Raw genomic sequence first — 19,813 nt, forward strand, 5'->3', positions numbered from 1 at the left:
CTGATTAATTTGTTATTAATCATAATTAACAATGGAAAATCGTGATTAAATATTTGAATAGTTTTATTATATATAATGATTTGCAGCATCTACTGTACATGTAGACTGTGGAGCCACACCGTGGTTCTCCTGCAGGACGCAGTGCCACCACAGACCAGCAGGTGGCGGTAGGGCAGCATCTCGTTGTCTGCAAAAAAACATCACACGAAGAAGAAACGTCATCGCTTCAACATGGAGCGGGAAACCCGGGAGGAGATGTTAGAGATGTTAGAGATGGAGGCAGGAGGTGAAGACGGTCTCTCTCCGGCCTCTCTGAAGCTCTACGAGGCGCAGTTCTTCGGCTTCACTCCGCAGACATGTATGCTGCGGGTCTACTGCGCCTTCCAGGACTGTCTGTACGACATCCTACCCGTGGTGGAGAAGGTGTGTGTGAGGCAGCTCGGCAGAGGAGAGTCTACCGGAGCCGGTACCGAGGAGGAGCTGCTCCGGTCCCGGGCCAGAGAGTGCAGCCGGAAGCTGCAGCAGTTCCTGGAGGAGCGGTTCAAGCAGATGTCGGAGCGGATGGAGGCTCTGCTGGCGGACCGCTGCTTCTCCATACCGACTAATGTCCTGCTGCCAGAGGACCAGACGCACAGGAACTACACCCAACACACACAGGTGGGTGGAGGAGTAGATAAACACACACAGGTGGGTGGAGGAGTATCTCATCACATACAGGTGGGTGGAGGAGTAACTCAACACACACAGGTGGGTGGAGGAGTAGATAAACACACACAGGTGGGTGGAGGAGTAGATAAACACACACAGGTGGGTGGAGGAGTATCACAACACACACAGGTGGGTGGAGGAGTATCTCAACACACACAGGTGGGTGGAGGAGTAACTCAACACACAGGTGGGTGGAGGAGTATCACAACACACACAGGTGGGTGGAGGAGTATCACAACACACACAGGTGGGTGGAGGAGTATCTCAACACACACAGGTGGGTGGAGGAGTATCACAACACACACAGGTGGGTGGAGGAGTATCACAACACACACAGGTGGGTGGAGGAGTATCACAACACACACAGGTGGGTGGAGGAGTAACTCAACACACACAGGTGGGTGGAGGAGTAACTCAACACACACAGGTGGGTGGAGGAGTATCTCAACACACACAGGTGGGTGGAGGAGTATCACAACACATACAGGTGGGTGGAGGAGTAACTCATCACATACAGGTGGGTGGAGGAGTAGATAAACACACAGGTGGGTGGAGGAGTGTTTCAACACAGCTCACTATTATGAGATACATTCATACACACTTGCTGAGATTAGAGTCTGAAAAGCCAGTTTCATTTAGCCTGTATAACCTTACTAACTAAACATAACTAACCAAATATTTGGAGTAAAAGACATAACAAAGAGTCTTTATGACACACACACCTCTATCTATCTATATATATGTATATGTGTGTGTATATATATATATATATATATATATATGGAGCTTAATGTGTCTGTCTGTGGTTTGACTTGTGGTCCTCCTCCATCCAGGAGGTGCTGAGGCTGGAGTCGTCCCTTGCTGACCTCCAGAGAGCCTACGAGGCGGAGGTGTGTGCCAGACAGGCCCTGCTGGCGGAGCTGGAGGAGCAGAGGGAGGTGCAGAAGCAGCTGGATGGGATCCTGACGTGGGTCAGAGAGCTCCAGGCGGCCTGGGTGAAGGAGGGTAACGGTAGCTTCCATGACAGTTTCAGGCTGGTGATGGAGTCTGTGAAGAAGCTGCAGGAGGCCGTTGGGGATGTCTACAATAAGGCACCTCATTGAACTGAACTCACATTTGTAAACATTTTGTAAAAGGCTGACCCGAATGCTTCTCAGCTTTGACCATTGCCATGGTAATCGATCTCCAAATCACTATTCAAATGCTTTATTGTTTTTTTAGTTTTTTTATATATATATAAGTATGTAATAATATAGTATAAATCCCCAAATAGCCCATGAAATAAGTAATCCCATATTATCATTATTCAACTTTAATTATTATTAGTTATTCTCAGACGGATATTGTTGTTTGTTGTGTGTCACGAAGCTTCGAAGCCCGATAAATGATATTCGGGACAGCCCTAAACGGAGATAGTATATCACCCAAGTGCAGGGCTTCTATTGAGACCTTTAAGGTAAAAACTGGTTTGTCCAGTTGGTCATTTTTGGCCGCTGTTTGTCATGAAGACGACGTTCACTCCCTGTGAAAAGAAGACAATGATGCCAAAACATATGCTTTAATGGATTTATGAACATCAGCTAACATTAGTTCGCCTTTCCACAATGTAATGTAAATAATAAAGCGGATGGATGCATCTCTGTCGGTTCAACTGATGTTATTCTTAATACTCAGGTGGTTTCTGTCATCTACTGTAGCTCCTCATACCCTCATCTTCACTGTCTTTAACTCCATTTTCTTAACACCTCTTATCTTCTTAACTTTATTTGCAACTTGGGGCTGGTAGTATTTGTTTCATTGTTAACTTCCCTGGATTGCATTGCATTGTTGGTACCCAGCAGAGGGCGCTCTCTGCATGTTAACATCACTCATCGGTCTAGTATAAATAAGAAGATAGCTTAGTTTAGAAGCTAAGATAAAATAAGATAATCCTTTATTAGACCCACAGCGGAGTAATTTGCAGTGTTACAGCAGAAAAGGGGGACAATGCAAGCAACAAGAAGCATCAGTAAAAAAAACGAACAAGATATAATAAATAGTAAGTAAACAACAAAGATATAATAATAAATAAACAGTAAAAAAGCTAAATATAAAATCTAGCAGTAAAAGGAGAAATAAACTGCCAAAGAGTGCAGGTAACATTTTAAGGGCCTCCAAGAATCATTGTGTTTTACTAAACAATCTAAGTTGGAGACACCAGTGGAACATATACAGTATAAAGTACATTTACAATTCTGGAGAAATTAATATACAAAACTGTGTTTTATTTAGTCTTTCCTTGAAGATTTGACTTTAAATAATGCTTTCTAATACTTGAATTATTTTTAATTCTAATAAAATTAACTAGTTTACTGCGCACCCTGGACCATACATTGTGCAAAATCAATTTTGGGTTTGATGTGAAATTAGGAGTAACACTAACTATCAGTTCATACTGCATAATTAATTGGGCTAATTAATAATGTCGGAGTTTGGTTTGTGAAGAGTATGCATTTGCTAACAATGTAATTCTCATTCCTCTTCTATAATAATAATTCACCATTTATATATGACACCTCTGACTAATATGAATTAATTCAACACATTTAATAAAGTCACATCTGGAGCGAGAACATCAGGGAAGTCATCAATAGAAATGTCAGAATGATAATAAAACGTAGAGTGAAATTTCCTCATTGTGTAAATAATAAAATGAGTGATGGCTGAATTCCATTTAGCTTCCTCATTCTCAGGCTCCTGGTATTGTTCATACTTACTGGGACACAGAACAGAGCCATCGTTAATGTTATTAGTGACACCTGTGCTTTTAGTACAATGACAAGTCAAAATGTCTGCTGTGAAAAAGGCCTGTGAGCAATTTATTGGTTTAAATTGACATATAAAGTTGTTTTTTCGTCACTGGAGACTTGTTCCATCAGGACAGTACGTTTTAGTAATTCTTATCATTTCTTAGAAATGGCATATGATCAATTCTATACTTCTAATTATTGTTTTCATTTATTATTTTAGGCATACTGAGTTCCCTTTATATGAAATGTACCATGTAAAGACTGACCTTTTGTTATTTGTAACAGCAGGGGGCAGCATCTGCATATCATTTATTGTAACATAGTGGGAGTCATGTCTTTGATTTAACTTTTTTTTCACTAATATCAAAGATCAACCAGACCAGAATCAACTTTCTATAATGAATATAACTCGTGTGATGACGTCTTGACGGATTCGCCAAGCGAACGCAGATACATAATACGATCTTTTTTTTGTAACAACTTAATTAATTTAATATAATAGTGTTAGAACTGACATTTGTTGTTATTGTGATTAAATAAATGTAATTTATTGTGTTGATTGATTGCTGCTAGACTGCCCTGTTAATATAGGTGCAGGCCTCCCTTTGTGTGCGGCACGCTGTAGAGCAAATAGGCTTTTGACCGTAGTAACTTTACAACTGTGGAGTTATTGGAAATGTTTGGGAAATCAATCCTATGCAGCCGCCACTGGAATCCAATTCTACTAATAGTATAATACTAATATTAGTGTAGCCCGATCCTTATCTGCAACTACTATCTACTACTATCTGGCCCACTAAGTAGCTGAATCATGATTTGTGAGAAACATTAATGTGTTAAGAAAAGTTTAACTGGTGACTTATTAGTTCACTTATCTTGGTGTCATCTGGGGTTATAGGCTACTCAAAATGATTTAAAGGAGAGTATTTGTGTTGATGGTGTGGATTTCAAAGATGCTGTTACACCCTCTGAACTCCAGACTCACATAGGAATGAGGGAAAATAGATCATTTGGTGTATCAATAAAAACATTAAAGCAGCATTGGGTAGAAATGGAGCAAATATGATTAAAAAAAGTTATTTTTCTAAAACGGTCACTATATCCTGACAGTAATGCATGAGGAAAAATCATGTTCCTCTGTGTCCTCCGGTGTCCTCCAGTGCTCCTAACGTCTGTAAGATTTCACATACCGGAGGAAAACAACCAATCGGAGCCGAGCTGGAGCCTGCCGTCTCTGAGCAACTGTAAACGGTCAAACTAGACAGCGCTGATCAAATATGAATCAATATTCTGTTACTGTATTGACTGTTTCTCAAATCAAATGTTTTCAGAAACATCTTGTAGTGTACTGTTAAGCTGTAAAATGAGAAAGTTTGTGACTTGGCAGCCATGTTGAGATCAGTTGGGGAAATACCAAGCACCGCCCACCAACCGGAGCACAGCCAATAGGAACGCTCTCTCTGAAATTACCTGTGATTCATTTTCTCTTCCTATGTTTAAGTTATGCACCAATACACCAAAGCAAATTCCTTGTTCGTGAAACCTAATTGGCAATAAACCAGATTCTGATTCTGAAAATAAGAACTTTAAGCGTGATATCCATCGTCCCTGTGATTACAAGTAAAAAATTATCCATCATTTGAAACCTCTATTTCGTTGGAGAATCGCTGTAATTGTTATTGCTGATGTCAGATTTACAGCCACAACAACAGCAATTGCAACTGAAAGTATACATAAACAACAAGAGGTCCAGTGTAAACACTAAACATTTGTTTTAACATTCCTTGTGTGTGTGTGTGTGTGTGTGTGTGTGTGTGTGTGTGTGTGTTCGCCACACCTGCCTGTTGTGATTGACTTGAGAGATGATCGGTCCAGATGGGGAGGTGTGAGAACAACTCATTGTTTCTGTTTGTGTGAGCCAGTATTTGTTGAGAATAATGATCTTACAGGCTGTAACTGCGTTTTGCTTGGAGCAAAGTTTGTGTCTGTGCTGTTTTGAAATGAGCCAAAAGGACAAAACCACTGTATTCAGTGAGTGTTGTAAGAACAACGAGGCAGAGCTATCGTATTTCTTATTTTTTCATTTGGCTTGGCAATATTGTTTAAAAACACAATCCAGAAGCTCTGGTCAGTGGTTTCTACGATAGAGCTGTTTTCATGTGGACGGCTTCCAAACGGTCTGTGCTGAATATGCTTTATGTCAGAATAAGAAGTATTAGGATGACTTTTTGTTGCGTGATTAGACCCTGTAGACTTTACAAATCAATCTGCACTTACAAATATATCGCCAGATTGAGAACAGAATTAGAAAAGAGAAAATAACAAAAGCAAACATGATGTGATTTGATGATGACATCAGTACTGTGTGATACACTAACACAAAAAACAATGGTATTATGAATATAAATGCAGTAGTTTATCCCTGATAAAGAAGTAGATTGTTTGGGGAATAGGTTGACATAAAGTATATAATATGTACTTCTTCCACTGAACACTGAATCTTTATTGATTACTGACCATCTATTCATGTATCCAGTTGGATCGGTGGAGCTGTTATGATGGGACGGTTAATTTGTCCTCTGTCTGTTTACTGATGATTTGACTCATGTGAGACACTCATAGATTGCTTTTAAATTGATCTGATGAGGACAAAAAGGAAGAGATTGCACCATATTTTCTCGTATATTTCAGAGAAGCAGAAGTTTTTTAGGAATCACACCGTGCAGATTACTCTCCTGCCTTCATCATTTGTGCCCAATGACTATATTTAGTATGAGAAGGAAAAATGCCACGGCATTTGTTCTGATTGATCAAAAGTCTTGAAATTTGGTACAGACATACTTTGGTCAAGTATCTAACAGTACAACTTTGAATGTTTTAGATCACATGAAAAATCACACTTTTATTAATAGTCAAAGTCAGGATGTTTTTTAAAAAAATAGGAAAAATGCTAACATTGTGTTTATTAAATGTTTTCCATATAATATTTGTTTAAACTGCATATGTGTGCATATCTTTGGTGAATACCAACCAACTTGATGTTATGAGTTCATAGATACCAAATACTTGATTGTGCTCCCTGTAGTTTCTGAGATACAGCCATTTTCTTATCATACTATATCTAGTATTTGGGCACATGGGAATACTTTTTTTTCTCCAAAAATATAATGGAGTCTATTGCTAAAACAGTAGCCCCATCATGTGCCCAAAGACTAGATATAGTATGATAAGAGAAACTCACCCTAATTTTGAAAATAGTGTATGTATGTGTGCGAGCGGTGAATGTGTGTAATACCTTCTAAAGCCTTTGTCAAACACTACGAGGACACAGCTGTATGCAGCTGTCTGCTGGCTGCACACACTCTGTGCGTATGTCTGCATCCTGCTCGCAGAGAGAAAATAAAGTAATCTGAAGGGAAAAGAAGCATCTAATCAGCCAGTGAGAGACAAAAACAAGAGTCAGTGAGTGTGCTGAAAAGTGAAAGTGTTTGTATTTCAGGGGAGACACAGTAGAGACACAGGGGAGACACAGTAGAGACACAGGGGAAACACAGTAGAGACACAGGGGAGACACAGTAGAGACACAGGGGAGACACAGTAGAGACACAGGGGAGACACAGTAGAGACACAGGGGAGACACAGTAGAGACTGGAGGCTGAGGAGGAAAGTGTCTTAATTTTACAGCAGAGTAACAAACTTTCACGCTGCTGTTCTAAACAGCTTTGGCACTGAGACTTGATGAGGTCGCTGTTTACAAGTGAAACCACATGCGTCCACACTTGTAGCCTATTTTCAGGTTGTTTTTATAAAGATTGCCGTAATTTAGTTCATTAGTACATGTTTTTCTGTTTCTAATCTCAGTGGGCATAAAGAGTGATTATAATGGTCTGATTATTTGTTGTGCTCAGAGCCATCCTGACAAATTAACAGGCTAAAAACAATACCTGCTGTGTGATTGGCTATAGTGACATTTAAACTGAGTGAAGACAGGTGACTAGATGTAAGGCCTCAGTATGCTTCCAACAAACTAACTCAAGGATTATTTCCAGAGCTTTTAAGTGCATCTCACGCTGTTTCTTTCGGCGGATTGAGTTTGCTCAGTTGTCACCACCTGGTCTATGTTTGCAACTTTGGTCAATTTTAAAGAGGACCTATTATGCTCATTTGCAGGTACTTGTATTTTGAGGTTTCTATTAGAACATGTTTACTCTGCTCTGATTGGTCAGCTGGCCCACTTTGTTGTGATTGATCAACCGAACCAAACTCTTCGGACACCTCTCCAGCTCCGCTATAACTATCTTTGTTTGAGAGCGTGCCAAACTAGCCTCAAGGCAGGTGTTATACAAATGTGTTACTTGGTGACATCACCACGTTACAGAAGAAAAGGTGGGACTTCATGCAAGGCATTTCATCCAGTTCAGGAGCAGTGTTTCTGTGGGGGAGAGTAACTCCTTTTGGCGTGGACTTTGGGCTTTGAAACTTTGCAGACCTTTTACATGCACAATAAAACTATATAACACACTTAAGGAAAGGGAAAAAGAACATCATCATAGGACCTACTTCAAACTAGGTTGTTTGTGTGAGTCATACTCGGGCTTTTGCATCATTCTTTCCCAATAGCTCAGTTTTTTTCCCGTGAAACTAAAATAAAAATAGTTGTTTACATCCAGTGTCTCCTACCAAACCACATGGTGTGTATCCTTGAGGTCTAATAAATGTTTTGAATGTTTTTCCTTCCTCAAAAAATGTAAGCAAAGCCGAATTCTTAAAATATATGAATTCCTACATGTTTTCATCCATTTGAACCATAGACTGTATATAAGAAGTGGACGTAGTCACCGTTACGTCACCCATTAGTTTGTAGACTACTGTTTTGAAGCCCTCAAGTTCGGCATTTTGGCCGTCGCCATCTTGATTATTTAGAATCAGAAGTGACATGAGAGGGTGGAGCTAAGTACAACAGAACGCTGAATAAGACATTTTCAGGCGATCGAAAAGGTTATTATTAACTTTTATGGACTGAAAACACGCTGAGAAAGGGTTAAAGTTATAAAATGAAAACGCTGTGGTAGCGACCTGTCAATCACAAGGTAGCCTCGCCCTACAGCATACGCGGCTTTATGGTCTGTTTGACTTTAAATGGGACCATAATTTACTAAATGAACATCATGCTGTATTGAAGAAGACTTGAAACTAGTGATTGAGACCATAAACTCATGTTTACAATGTTTACTGAGGTAATAAATCAAGTGAGAAGTAGGGTCATTTCCTCATAGACTTCTATACAATCTGACTTCTTTTTGCAACCAGAGGAGTCGCCCCCTGCTGGCTGTTAGAAAGAATGCAAGTTTAAGGCACTTCTACATTGACTTCACTTTTCAGACCCGGAGTTGCCACCTGATTTGAACTAGCTAACAGCCTCTTTTTCACTTCCTTTGTCGGCACATCGCTTATCTTCTGTGTGAGTTACCGCCACCACCTGTGTATCAGTGGAATAGCCTCAATTGCACAACGCAAACAAAATGTGGACCCACCCGTAAAAACATTGCTCCATAGTGCTACTAGTGGTCAAACACTCCACAGGGAACCTTTACAGCCCAGTTTTGAGTGTGAAAACATTTACCTAAATGTGGGCTGAAAGCTAAATGGAGAGCAAAGGTTGTTTTTTCAGATTTAATCAGCTTAGTGATGACACAGTACGAGCTGCTGTCTGTGTTTGTGAACGTGTTGACATTTGAGTGGTGTAAAGTGGTTCATATTTGCATATCGAGTGTTTACATGTGTGAGAATGAGTAGATCTGTTTGTACGTCAGTGTATGAGTGTGCATATTGTGTCTGAGAGTGTGTGTGTGTGAGCTCATGTGTGTACCTGCTGGAATTTGTGACACACAGTCTGTATGGTGGTGTGTGTGAGCGTGTGAATCTATATGTGTGTGTGTGAGTGAAGACAGCATATGGACAGTGCCCTCCCTTCCTGTTGGGAGGGGAACAACGTGGCTCTCTGTGAACCACAGCTTGACCTCTGACCTCTGAGGATCACACACACACACAAAGAGAGCAACACACACACACATAACCCCAGATACCTACATACGCAGATATACATCCACACACACTGAGCCAGCCAGCTGTCCTCACTGGCTGACTGTCCCACACAGAGACCGAGAGGAGAGAGGAGGTGAGAGTGACAGTCAGGCGGGCAGACACGATTGTTTTCTCAGGCTGTGAGAGCGAGTCTGGAATTCACTCTGACTTTTTTAAACCCACGTGTCGCCCAGCAGGGAAACCAACACACAGCAGCAGACCCTCTCTTCCCATTTCAAACGTTTCCTCCAACTGTTCATCACCGTGACGTCAGAGGAGGAAAGAAAATCTCCTTGCCTTAAACAGCTGTGAGCGATCACATGTACCGGCTGCCATTTAGTGAAGCAAACAATAACTAACAGACGCCAAGCTGCTTCCTTTTCTATCTCTGACATCTTGAAGTGGTCTCACTCACGCTTTCTATTTTGCTAATGTGTGATAACAACCCTCATTAGGTATGTTTCCATCGAAGAATGCAGTCAACATTTTCTCTAATCATGTGAATATGCTCCTGAGGGCATGACAATGTTAATTAAAAAAACATTTGTAGCTTCGTAGTTCTAGGTAATTAATGACATGTTATTGTTGCTTCATAACCCCAAGTGTTGTTTTGTGTTTCTGTTTTTCCTTTTCTACCTAAAACCACATTTCTGCACATTAATAGTTCAACTTTTCCAACTCAGTTGAGCATTAAAAAATCCCTAAAATTGACTTTTTTTTTGGCCTTTTATAGAATTTCTAGTGTTTCAGATCATTTTTTATGTTTGCACATTCAAAATGCATCTCGAAAAGTGCATGACAACGTATATGTTTTTTTTCTCTCTATCCCTGAGATCTCTTGTCAGTGTCATCATTGCTCTGATGTCTTTTTCTTAAGATTGTTTTAAATTAAATTTTCAGTTTCTGCTCTTTGTGAATGTTGTTGCTTGATGTAAGGGCCATCGGTGCCATTTGTTGTAACCTTTCAAAATTAAACTTAATTTTTATTTATTTTTTCAGCTCTGTATCTAATAACAGACTTGTTAAACTATTCAAAATATGTAATGGTCAATCTCAGGCTATTTTACTTATTTTTTACATGTTTTTTCTAAATGGAAGATGTTCATTAAGTTACAGGACTGCGATTTTAGCATAGAATTAATAAATACTGTACATGAAATGTAGCCACATGACATCAGTGCTAATAGCATGAGAACACTATAGTGTAGTGTTAGAGAGTGGGGACAGGCTAAAATCTTATTTTTTTCTAGGTAGCTTTTATTAAGCTTTTACATGATGTGTCTTTAAATTGCAATTAGGACAAAGTGCAGGACACTTTGCTTGATAATATAATGTATTATATAGATACTTTTCATGTATATATGCATATAATGTCCTGGGAACTGAAAAGGCACCGATTCGGCATAATGGCCCGTAACTATCCCGCCTGTTTATTCAAAATAAGCCACTGTTACCGCTGCTTGTAACATAAAATGCATCGCTGCGTCTGTGCTGGAGGATTATTACCTACCAGACCTGCTAGTCAGCAGATTGAATTTTAATAGTAAAGCAAGATCTTTGCATATGTGAAGATGTTACTTTAACCTCCATCATGGACACTTGTTTCACCTTTAACCTACCTACCTGCCACGGCCACAATAATATATTCCACACACTGTGTCTTCTGCCTTTTTTAAAAAGTTAACATTTTACAGTAACACTCCTGTCAGTGCTTACTGGGCATGTGCAGGAGGCCATATCAGCCAACAGCTTTGTGCGATGTCGGCCAAGCGACTCTCTGCTGTTTTGGTGGCATTGTTTGTTGTTTACAGAACAAACATGAAAAAAAAACCTGACTGTGCCAGCGAGTCGGGATCCTCAAAAACAGGTCAAACGCCTGCTGTGATCGCATGAGCGTCAAACCTCAGCATGTTTGTTTTCTTCACCACAATGTAGCGACTAAAGAAAAGAAAGAAACATCTGTTTGTTTTGGTGGTCGAAAACCATCTTGACATTTTTAACATTTCTGAATTAGTCACATTAGTGTGGAAATGGCCTTTCTTGGAATGGCTGAGTGCAACCTGCCTCAATGTGCGGTAGATACTCTCATTGCATGCCGGACAATGATTCAGCTTTCAGAGACTGTGGCATTTCTAAGTGGTTAAATGGTGCCTTGCTCAACAGCACCTGGGTGGTAGATGTTGAGAGAGGACTGTTCAGGAATCTGAACCTGAAAACTTGAGACTACAATTAAGCTAACCACTGCTGCTCCACATATATACAGCGTAAAGCTTCTCACACTCTTTGTTTTATTGCGCCACAACACTGCAGCTAAATACATTAAAGGGTAACTTTGGTATTTTTCAACCTGGATTCTGTTTCCCATGTTTTTGTGTTTAAGTTACTAATGGGGACAACAACTTTTTTAATTGGTCCAGTATTGAGGGATAACGTTGCAGACGGTAGCCACTAAACGAGCTGCGAGGGCAAGTGAACGGTGTCGGTGTAAGGTTACATTCACTAAAAGGTCTTGTTTTGCCACTGACAGGCTCAGATTGTTATTATAAGAGTCTGACAACATCATGGAAAGGACTCTACAGAGAAATAATGCGTTTTCTTTACCTAAGTCTCGTTGTGAAATCTTAATATCCGTATACTCTGGCTCAAATAAATACGGGCAGCCATTGAATTCAAAGACCTCATCCACATTGTGGAAATCATCTAAGCTACGCTTTCTGTACTCCAACACAACATACTGCCCGGCTAGCACTCATGTTTCCACCATGGATGTATTCCACTATTCCACCGTTGTTTTCCGGCAACACGTCACCTCGCCAGATTTCAGAAGGAGACTTCTCCTTGAGCGAGACTCTTTCCATAATGTTGTCAGACACTTATAATAACAATCAGAGCCTGTCATTGCAAAAACAAGCACTTTTAGTGGACGTAAATGACGGTGCCAGCTTGCCCCAATAGCACCATATTGCAGCCTGTGAGCAGCTGCCGTCTACAGCGTTCTCCCTCAATACTGGACCAGTTTCAGAAATTGTTGTCCCTATTAGTCAGTTAGACACAAAAACAAGTAAAAACAGGGTTGAAAAAGGTTTAAAAATACCAAAGGAAAACCATGTTTAGATATCATAAATATTGTAGGTTTAAAAAAACTTTATAAACAATACCAGACGAAGAATATGTGTGTATATGAATTTGTCCTGCAACACCTGTATCCATCCAACACTCACTGATCCCCAGATGTCCTGAATACAGCACACATCCTTCCTTCTGGTTCAACTATTTGATCTTCTAAATGTCTTTTCAGTGAATAACAGCTAAAAGTAGAAAGGCAGGATGAATAGAGCAAAGGAGGAGAAGAGAAGAAAAGAGACGATGAGGTGAGAGGAGAAGGAGAAAGAGGTGAAGAGGAGCAGAGCAGCAGCTGGCAGGTGTCAGGAGTCACAAAGGACCATCTGTCCATCGGGTGCCATCTCCACACACACACACACACAGACACACACACACACACGCTACATTAAACTTTCTCCCTCACAACAACATGCCTCGACAGAGCTGCTCACCCTCATTTTTCAAGTTTATTTCCAGAGTTTATTCGTCTCCACCGACTGATTTGCGGACTGAGTTAGTGTTAGTTGGCTGTTTACAATAAAATACTTTAAGCTTTGAGTTCCAGTTATAATCTTTGGCTTTAACTCTGCAGGTCTCCACCCCGTCAGAGTCAGACTTTCCTCGTCTTTAGAGACAGAGTGACAGTTGGGAACAAGTCCAGAGGAGTCATGATGGTGACAAGACAGAGGCAATGTGGCAAAGATGTGTGTGTGTTGCTCCTGCTCTGAACTCTGCAAACTCCCTCAGCTACTTACCAAGACAGACATGCATACACACACACACACACACACACACACACACACACACACACACACACACACACACACACACACACACACACACACACACACACACACACACACACACACACACACACACACAGTGCGGACCATTCACCTTAAACAATCCTTCTCTTGGGAGAAGAGTGTGAGCGCTAAGATGACACATGTTACAGTAAAACCTCCATACATGCAGCAACTACTATCTCCTGACCGAGTTCACTGTGGAGTGTGAGAATGAGGAGGTTCATAGTAAAGTGTATGAGGCCTGGCTCACAGTTTGTCTTCCAGTTCATCCCAAAGGTGTTTGATGGGGTCGAGGTCACGGCTCAGTCAAGTTCTTTTGCACCAAGAGGACCATTTTATTATGGACCATATGTTTGAAATCTATCTATAATGTCATTTAGATTTAATTTTGGTCTATTCTGCACACTCGACATCTATGCATGCCTGTCCCTCCTCTGTTGCTCTTCCTGAGGTTTTTCTATTTTTTCACTGTTAAAGGTTTATTTTTCCTCATCCAAACTGAAGGTCTGTACCATAGACTGTATATAAGAAGTGGCGTCACCCATTGGTTTGTGGACTGCTGTTTTGAAGCCTCGGGTTCGTCATTTTGGCCTTCGCCATATTTGTTTTTGGGAGTCGACATCTTTGTATTTTGCAACCAGAAGTGACACAAGAGGGTGGAGCTAAGTGCAACCGAATGCTGAATAAGACATTTTTAGGTGACCAAAAAGGTTACGATTAACTCTCATGAACTGAAAACACACTGTGAAAGGGTTAAAGTTTTAAGATGAAAACACAGACAACTCCCAGACTGGACAACGCCGTGGTAGCGACCTGTCAATCACAAGGTAGCCACGCCCTAAAGCATCCCCTGCTTTATGGTCTACTTGACTCTAAATTGGACCATAATCTACTAAATGAACATCATGCTGTATTGAAGAAGACTTGAAACTAGTGATTGAGAACATAAACTCATGTTTACAATGTTTACTGAGGTAATACATCAAGTGAGAAGTAGGATCATTTTCTCGTAGACTTCTATACAATCAAACTTCTTTTTGCAACCAGAGGAGTCGTCCCCTGCTGGCTGTTAGAAAGAATGAAAGTTTAAGACATTTAAACATTGGCTTCGGTTGCCCACTGATCTGTACAGACAGAGGGTGTCGGATGATGTACAGATTGTAATGCACATTGGGCTATATATATAAAATTTACTTGACAGCAAAGAGAATTTTCCCACAAAACTGGAAGCACAATATTATAGACCTAACAGAGCAAGTATATGGACAGGGTTGTGTACATACTTTTGGCAATATACAAAATGTGCCTGCTACAACAGCACAACTATTAGGTTTCCTTCTTACTCTTGTGCTTGACCTCTGCTTTTGATGTTTAGGTTGTGCATCAGGTCTAATCCACCTGCAGTCATCCAGGACAGTGTCATTTTGTAGTATCATTCAGACACTTCTATAAAAAGTAAATTCAGCTCAAATAAGATTTTCCAGTGTTTTAATGCTCTCTTTCTCTTCTTCCTTAAACAACTCTCTATTTCATTCTCCCCCTTCACTCCCCCCTCCCCCCGTGGCCCCTCTCTCCTTCCTTCCCCATCCAGCAGACAGAGGGCGGATGCTGGCAAACACTTCCCCTCTCCACGAAGTTACTTCCTGTCTCTGGGAATCCATTTCCTGTTCGCAGCTACTACAACAGCACTAAGAGCATTCCTCAGGAGTCTCTCTCTCTCTCTCTCTCTCTCACACACAAAATACATATGAACATGCATCTAATGCCTGTGCCGCAGACATTGTGTGTGCATGATCTGTTTTCCTGTGACGCATTAGTTTGTTGCTTGTCAGCAGTCCTCTTGTGTAACTTAAATACGTTTGTCTTGTAGGTCATTCATATTGAACCTTTTACTTTTGCTGTATGTAGGTTAACATTGAGACAAGTTTGAGGTGACAAAGCGCTGGCTGGGACCGGCTACTTAAACAAAGCACGGAGAAGAGGGAGAGTGACTTCATTCTCTGCTCAGGTAGACATTACTCCTCTATATCTTTACATAGCAAATAGTGGTTCGCTGCTTAATTAATGCTCTGGATATCGTACATATAGAGAACCTTTAATGTCACATGTGGCCGAGCCTGATACTTCACAGGTAAGTGGGCCGGCTGTCCACAACCCGTAGTGTTTGAGCTGTAATCTGGTTTGAGGAAAAATATTAGAAAAGACTCTGAAAGAGAAAGACTGACATCGAATGAAGAGAATGAGTGAGAGATGGAGAAAGAAAGATTGAAAAATAAAAAAAGGTTCTTGGCAGGAAACGGGAATGGTTTCCTGTGGTGTTAATGTTAACACACACACATAGTCTTGTTTCTAATCAGTGGCAGTATTATCTGGCCATACAGGGGGGAAGTGTTTATATTTGTGTAGTAGGTTGGACCGCCACACATTGCTGGAAGTGACACACACACACACACTCAAAGGCACAGGGATAAACATAATCAGCACAAATGCAGCCATCGACAGACACTAGCACACAATTACATTCACAAACATGCCGACACACACTGTAGCCAAGTAAATGCAGTATTACTCTGCCTCACTGTCATCTCTGGGGATAAGTTGACAATGTCTTAGCTCGGGCTACATGAGGCCAAAATGGAGAGGAAAAGATGTGTTTTCAAATGTAGTTGCTCTAGTGTGGACATGGCGTTGTACAGTATAGTCCCTGTCGCACAAATAGTCACAACATTTAAGGTGTTGATTCGTGTACATAGACACAAATTCAAATTTTTTTTCATCACAAAATCAATTTGAATGTAATCCATGTAATTGTGAACCAGGAAGTATATAGAGAAGCAAATCCTGCGTAGGGAGGAAGTTTCTGTTGATGGGTGGGTCAAAAAACACATGATTTTTTCCCAGGGGATCGGTGTTCATGTCTCGTGTGAAACTACAAGTCAACGTTGATTTATTCGTCAGGAACTTCCGTACTTAAGATACGCCACTTAAGATACACCATGATCTTTTCCTAAACCTAACTAAGTAGTTTATTTTGAAAAGTCAAGGGTGGAAATTTACACATAGGTCACGTGTTGCTGGCATGGATGTATAAAGAGAACTGGATACAGCGTTGCACTAGTTGCACTATTCCCCTCAATAATTTAACCAATGCACATTCAATTGCAATGTGATAAGACAAATTTAGCTTGAATGTTTTGCCAGGTAACCATAAATCAAAACAACCCTACACCAAACTTTGATGGAGAAACATTGTGTGAATATGGGACCAAGCCAAACTATTGTTTTTATGTTGCACACAGAAATAATCGCATGCATGTAAACAGGGAAATGAACCTGTTTTTATCAAGTGGAACAGACTGTACCAGCCAAGACTCGTACAGGACATTGATTAAACGTCAAAAGGCCGTAAATATGTTCTTGAAATTCTCCTGTGGTCTGCCTCACTGTCTGATTTATACTCCACATAAGCTAATTGTGAAGTGTATTAACCATATGCTATATCCCAACATGCCACAATCACATCCAGGATAGAGTTGACTGTATTCAGTGTTTGATAGTGATGATATCAGAGAGTTTGTGTGCGAGGAAACACACACCCTACCGGAGGGTGCTGTGCGGCTGCTGGTGTGTTTGTTCATTGTTGGTCCGGTCTCCTCTCTCCCATCTGCTGCTACTCATTAGCATGGAAACAGGACCGGGAGCGTTTTCACACATACACACACTGGCCATTAATCAACAAGTCAGACCAGGGTCCATTCCCACACATACACACCACCACACAGATGAAAACAAAGACCATACACACAGAGACACAGAAACATCCCAGAGCACACTTTAGTAGGTCTCGACCACACCTCTCGTCTCAGCGGATCAGACCTGGCAACCCAAATGTTTAACCTAGTGATGTCTCAATTGCTTTTTTTTTTTCTTGAAGTGATTATTGTTCCCTCGTGGCGCCGTTAGTGAACACAGGGACATTTGTTCCCATCAGCTGTTCTCTTTTTGTCTTCATGGGATGAATTGGCATTGGTTATTATTGGGTGAATTTGTTGTCTAATTTGTCTAGCCATTATGAATGGCCACATTGAAGAGAAGAGTGTATTCCCATGAACTGACTATACCTCGTGTAAATGAGAGTGGTGTGTAAAGGCAAATGAAGATTTAGTGCATTACAGAATGTAACAATAAGAATAGTCAAATATATGAGGAAGGTATGAAAGCAGAGAGGACATGATGAGAAAGAAACTGCAACAAAAAGATAAGACACAAAATAAAAATGCGTGAGTAAAATCAGGCATTACAAGCTGTAAAGTGATTTGGTTATTAGGTGATGTAATTTAAAAACCTCACGTCTAACAGCTTAACTTATCTTGAGGTAAAACATGACATTTGGTGTGAAATTTGTATTGGCAAGCAGCTGAAACAAGATGAAATAGGAGATATTACATTTTATTTTCTAAGTTTCAATCCTATCCATTGCATTGTGCATGAGCTCAAGAGGTGAAATCTGAGCTGCTGCAGCCTGACTAAGAACAAATAACAGCATGCATGATATAAAAAAAGAAGACTTTGGATAAATCCCTTTGTTATAACAAGACTGAATGATGTTTACAATCAATTTACTTGTTGTAAACAGTGATTCAAGCCACTTTCACTGTTAACATCTTTTGTGAGTTTCAGTTTGACTCATGACTTTTAACTCATGCAGACTTTCCACTGTAAACATCATTGCTTCCTGCAGAAACTATAAGCCAACACTTCTACTCTCCAACCAGATAACAGAGGAAGATTACTACAGAAAGACAGACAGTGGGGTTACAGATGAAGGACAGAAAAAGTGCATTCAAGACTGCATGTCTATTCAGTTTCCTATGGATTATCAGCAGACTGATTTAAAGTCTCACTGGTTTTCTTTATCATGGCTGAAGTGTTGAAGTGCCAACTGATCCTTGTTCTGGGTAAATAACATTTTTAATTTAGCTGCCACTCTTATGTTAGATTTATGTTTTGGTATCTGACATGTGGAACCAACGAAGTTTCCCTGTTTACCAGGAAAAATATCCTGCAGACGTTAAAGAAGAGCTCAGAACCTGAGTTATTATTTGATCTTGAGTCTCACATCCATAAGTGACATTGCTACTCTGGTCATATTCGTCACATACCGCCGCTTTGTCACGCCCCTTGTCACTTTAGGATTAGGCAACAAACCCTAGTTAGGTTTATGAAAAAACATGGTTGGGCTTAAAACTACTAAGTTTGTAAAGTGAAAATGAAACTGAATGTTGTGTACATAAGGGCGCAAACAAACAGCTGATTGTAACATGAAAGTGAAACATGACACACATCGCCACACTCCCTGCACACTTTCCCTGAGCGTTTACTGTTGCCGTGGATGGGTTTACATTGGGATAGTTAATGGGAAGCCAGGTGCATCTCAAACTGCTGCTAAACGGTGCCTTGTGCAGCGGTAACATGCGCTGATGCCCTGGGGATGAGAATGTGTTGTCATATTCACAAAATATAAATACACTATACAGTATGTGTCAAAGTTGCACAGTGTGTCAAACTTCATCAATGTTACAAATGCCAATTCGAAAGATACCAAATATGTCTAAGAGTCTAAAAGTCTAAAAGTGCAGGGAAATGTGTGTAAAGTGATGCATCAGACATTTGCAGGTTTATATACACACATACAAAAACATGCTGCCTTGAGTTTGAATGCCTTACTCATTTTAAGTGTAGCTTCAATCAAGTATCAAATACCGATGCTGTCACGGCCGTTGGCATCTGATACCGCCGCACGAGGCACCCTTTAGCGCCGGTATGAGACGCACCAGGCTTTCAATTAACAACAATGTAAACCCATCCGTGGCAACAGTAAACGCACAGAGAAAGTGCTGTGGTGACATAGTTTAAACAGTGAAAGGAGACACACCGGGTGGGCGGAACACAGGGAAAGTTCACTTTCACTTCATAATCAGCTGTTTGTCCATGTCCCGTGTTCACAACGTTCAGTTTCATTTTCACTTCACAAACGTAGTAATTTTTAGCCGAACCATGTAGTTTTTTCTTAGTAGTTTTGTTGCTTAAACATAAAGTGACGCCAGGGGGTGTGACAAAGCGGCAGTATGTGACGAGTTGGGATGAAAATACCTACAGATGAATGAATGACAATACCAGATAAAGCGTCTTAGTAAGGTGTTGGGCCTCCATGAGTCAGTTTTACTCACCTTAGCATAGATTCTATAGGTTACCGGGCTCTACTTTTCTTCTAAGAAATATTCTCTCATTTGGCATTTTGATGATAACACATCGCTTCAAAAC

General features: G+C 40.6%; 1 protein-coding gene across 2 annotated transcripts; it reads left to right on the forward strand.

The window, feature by feature from the left end:
* Positions 1-183: 183 nt before the first annotated feature.
* On the forward strand, positions 184-2,359 carry mis12 (MIS12 kinetochore complex component). Of its 2 annotated transcripts, none has more exons than XM_074612887.1 (2): positions 184-687; positions 1,542-2,359. In XM_074612887.1, exons 1-2 carry the CDS (start codon positions 232-234, stop codon positions 1,809-1,811), a joined length of 726 nt encoding a protein of 241 aa, XP_074468988.1. In that variant the 5' UTR covers positions 184-231; the 3' UTR covers positions 1,812-2,359. The 2 variants fall into 2 exon arrangements, with proteins under 2 accessions (XP_074468988.1, XP_074468995.1); XM_074612894.1 differs by having other exon boundaries at positions 194-657.
* The last annotated feature ends 17,454 nt before the right edge of the window (positions 2,360-19,813 follow it).

The sequence above is a fragment of the Sebastes fasciatus genome, chromosome 2 (genome assembly GCF_043250625.1).
Source record: "Sebastes fasciatus isolate fSebFas1 chromosome 2, fSebFas1.pri, whole genome shotgun sequence".
NCBI classification, from domain to species: domain Eukaryota; kingdom Metazoa; phylum Chordata; class Actinopteri; order Perciformes; family Sebastidae; genus Sebastes; species Sebastes fasciatus.